This window comes from Arachis ipaensis, chromosome B09 (genome assembly GCF_000816755.2).
Source record: "Arachis ipaensis cultivar K30076 chromosome B09, Araip1.1, whole genome shotgun sequence".
NCBI classification, from domain to species: Eukaryota; Viridiplantae; Streptophyta; class Magnoliopsida; order Fabales; family Fabaceae; genus Arachis; species Arachis ipaensis.
In genome coordinates, this window is record NC_029793.2 from 45,354,453 (window position 1) to 45,358,074 (window position 3,622).

At 35.4% G+C, this 3,622-nt stretch overlaps 1 protein-coding gene across 3 annotated transcripts; it reads right to left on the bottom strand.

The window, feature by feature from the left end:
- Positions 19 to 3,393, bottom strand: LOC107619385 (hydroxyproline O-galactosyltransferase HPGT1-like). Of its 3 annotated transcripts, none has more exons than XM_021111065.1 (8): positions 3,165 to 3,393; positions 2,328 to 2,886; positions 1,773 to 1,923; positions 1,639 to 1,688; positions 1,341 to 1,534; positions 1,132 to 1,194; positions 971 to 1,043; positions 19 to 212 (listed from the first exon to the last, which is right to left on the bottom strand). In XM_021111065.1, the coding sequence occupies exons 3-7, from the start codon at positions 1,818 to 1,820 to the stop codon at positions 991 to 993; spliced, it is 408 nt and encodes a 135-aa protein (XP_020966724.1). In that variant the 5' UTR covers positions 1,821 to 1,923; positions 2,328 to 2,886; positions 3,165 to 3,393; the 3' UTR covers positions 19 to 212; positions 971 to 990. The 3 variants fall into 3 exon arrangements, with proteins under 3 accessions (XP_020966724.1, XP_016177147.1, XP_016177145.1); XM_016321661.2 differs by having other exon boundaries at positions 19 to 753; XM_016321659.2 differs by having other exon boundaries at positions 19 to 1,043; positions 3,165 to 3,388.

Here is a 3,622-nt window from a genome sequence, read left to right on the forward strand (position 1 = left end):
TTCATAAAACTTAAAATATTGATACACAAATTTCTCTTAAAAAATAATAAATCATGTTACAAATCTAAATAACAAAAAATGCTACAAGCCTATAACTATATTACATCAAGTTAGGATATAATGGTAGCAAGGGAGAAAATAAAAGAATGAACATAAGTTATATATAAGTAACAAGTTGCCCCTGCATCAGAAACAGAATAGGAAGCCATTGTCTGCAGTAACAATTCAAAACAAACAAAATAAAGAAATGAATAAAAAGAGAAATCAGGAAGTCATCATTGGCAATAACAATTAAAATGAACAAAACTTAAATCAATAAAATTAGCCTATGCTCGTACCTGAAGCCACTTAAAGTGTCAATTATCTATGTATAATGAATCAAAGAAATTTGGTTAATCAAAATGAAAACAAACCATATGAATGTTCTTCAAATTTTTGCTTCCATCTCTCTTCATAAAGTAACTTGGCCGTATATATAGACACAGCACACACATTCAACTTGAAGAAATTAGGAGTACAGATAATCAACTAATTATTATAAAGTAACAATAATGTAACTCTTATATGATAGTTGATTATAGACAAGCTGCAACAAAGTAACATTGACCATTTGATCCCAAATATTTTTTCCCAAAAATCAACACATTGAATTAAAACTAAAGTAACAATAATTTTCCAATAACAATAAATTAAAACTTGTCTTGAGATAATTATTCATCATTGATGAACATAATTGTAGTGCATCCCATTTATCTGCAGCATAAGCAAAAACCAATTTAGCTTTATTTGGGATCCCCTCGTTTGATTCCACGTGATCATCTTGTCAACATAAGAGTTGAAGGCAGTGAGCTAAACCAGCTTATGCTCTGAGACCTCATTTTTCACTCACAGTAAGCCACAAAATACTTGCCAAATTCCAGTAAAGCAGAATGCTTAAAGAGAATAAAATCCTTCGACTAGTTAAACTTACAAGAATTAGGAAGTCATTAGTCAGCCTATTCTCACGATCAATGTCCTTATCCTGATTGTTTCCACAATTTTCACTGCAAAATTGTTTATAAGCCATAAGAATCACAATTTGGATCCAACATGCTCCCTCATCCCAGAAAAATTAAAAGTAAGAATTTAAACCTTCTCCCAATAACAAATCGTGCAACAATGCCCTTCCATCCTCCAGTTTCTTCAAAGCTACACCTGCAAAGAAAGAACTATTAATGTTAAAACCACCTCTAATCCACAATCTCAGTGAGCAAACCGTGCAATATTAATCATGGCAGAGTAATTTACAATGTCAGTGATTTCTAATTAAGCAAGAGAAAGAACAAAACATATATAATTACCACTTCCCATCCAGACATTGCGAATGGCGTTCCTATTCTTCTGGTGGCCAAATGTTGTGAGTACACCTATCATGACCAAAGGCTTTCCCTCAGAGTAAATCCCATTGGTCTCAAGTAGTTGCTTCAAAAGAAAACCCTCATTCCTAGCAGCAGCAAGTTCCATCTCAAGGGAATAGAGCTTCTTGTGTTGTTTCCTAAACAATCACACGATGAAACAAGTACTGAACAAGTTCCAAGCATGAAATGATCATCATTAACAAATATCCAAACAAGAATTAAGAGATCAAGTTGAGTGAACCTGCAGATTATGATCTTCAAGGTATCTTCTACTGATATCGCAGATTGTCCCTATAACAGTTAACAGAACGAAACCCTAAGCATGATTAGACTAAAATGAATAAAAATCATATTGTTAGGAACTTGAAGAATTACCTGGCCAGTGATCCTGTCGAGCTGTTTGATTGCAATTCTGGTAAACATACCAAATACCAACTTTAGCTTCCCAGCTCCATTAATTACAGTATCAGTGGCCCGATACTGATCACCAAAAGCATTTCAAATGGCCCGATTCAAATTCCATTATCTAAAAACAATTTAAAAGTGCATTACTATTGCATCTTAGAAGGTTCAACACACATTCATGTTCAAAAACATGGACATGACCCTAAAATAATGTGTCCTTGATGTAAAATGAGCATAAGTAACTTGATCAAAGTATTGTCCTTCAAAGAATCATCACCATCGTCATCTCAGATCACAAACCAAGAAAGTAATAATAATTAAGATTACAAAAATAGAATTCATCAAATCTGGACTTAGGAATTCCAGTAATCAATCCCTAATAGAAAAAAGATAAAATTAAAAATTAAAAAGGAAATTGGTAAAGCAAGAATTGAGGCCCCAGTCAACAATTTAATATATAACTTCCATGATGCAGGAGTCTCACTAACTTGAATTAACTTGAATCACGGTTAATTAGAACCGTACCTTGGGATCGGTACTCAGAGGCCTTCTGGCGAAAATCACGAGCGACGAGACGCGCAGCTTCGTCTTTGGCTTTGGAGACGATTAAGAGGCCGTGCAAATGCAAGATGCTGCGAGGCGTGTACTCAAACTCTGGGACGGGTTTGTCGGCGGCTTCTAATGTCTTCGCCAACAACTCACTCACTTCCTCGATCCGAGAAGACGCATCGGAGCCGCTCTTCGGTTCTGGCTCCGCAGGATTTTGATCGGCCATTCATAATTCGAGCTGGAAGAGACAGAGTGCGAAATGAGAGGTAATTTTGGGATTTGTATTGACGTCACAGCTTGTTGCTGAAGATCGGCGGTGTCAAAGAAAGGCGTAGATGTCAGAGGTTTGGGCATTGCTACTAGATCTAGAGATAAGTTAGTGGAAGAGGCGCCTTTGCTCGACGGTGGTGGCGATGGCGGCAGCGACGGCTACAATGAGATTAGGGTTTTGGCGGTGAGACTATTTTTCACCTTCAACATAAGCTAGATCCCTTTCTCTCTGAATATCTGAATCAACATTTTTTACGCCAAAGTTCTAAGAAGCACAAGAAATAACTCATTAAAAAAATATATTTTAATGATAATAATACTGGCCATAACTCTTTGGCCACTAAAAATTTTTTACAAACAAAATTTTTTTTGTATTTATTAGTGGCAATAGAAACAATTGCCATTATAATATATATATAGTAATAAAGGCAAATATATAATTACCACAAAAACATAACTTAAATTAAAAAATTAGTGGCCATTATATTATTGCCACTAAAAATTTGTCGCTAAAACACATTTTGTTTGTAGTGACACTCCCACCTATGATGATGCAAGCGCAGAGGAGCGTGAAGAACACGCAAGGTGCCAAGATGGTGCTTGTGCTGGGATGGCTTCAGCTTGGCGCAAAGCCATCTTTGGAGTTTAAGGACTACTGAGTTGAGTTTGAATGCCTTATTTCTAAGTTTCAGCAGCTGTGGTGACCGTTTTGGAAATGAATGCAGTGGAGACTTTGTTCTTGAAGGACAAGAATTGAAGAACGGTCGGTAGTTGGAGCTTGTTATACACTTGCACTTATGTTTGTTGCTTCTTTGAGCAAAGTAATATGTACACTAAATATACGTGTTGTTTTTCCTTTTTCTTGATTTAAACGTCAATTATTTTTGGATAAGTTATGAGTTTATCGATATTTTGGATTAGTTATCACTTATGAGAATAATTGATTAATGATTTATTTTTAACAGACTCAGTAATAAATGAATTGTAAACCGTTTACCATA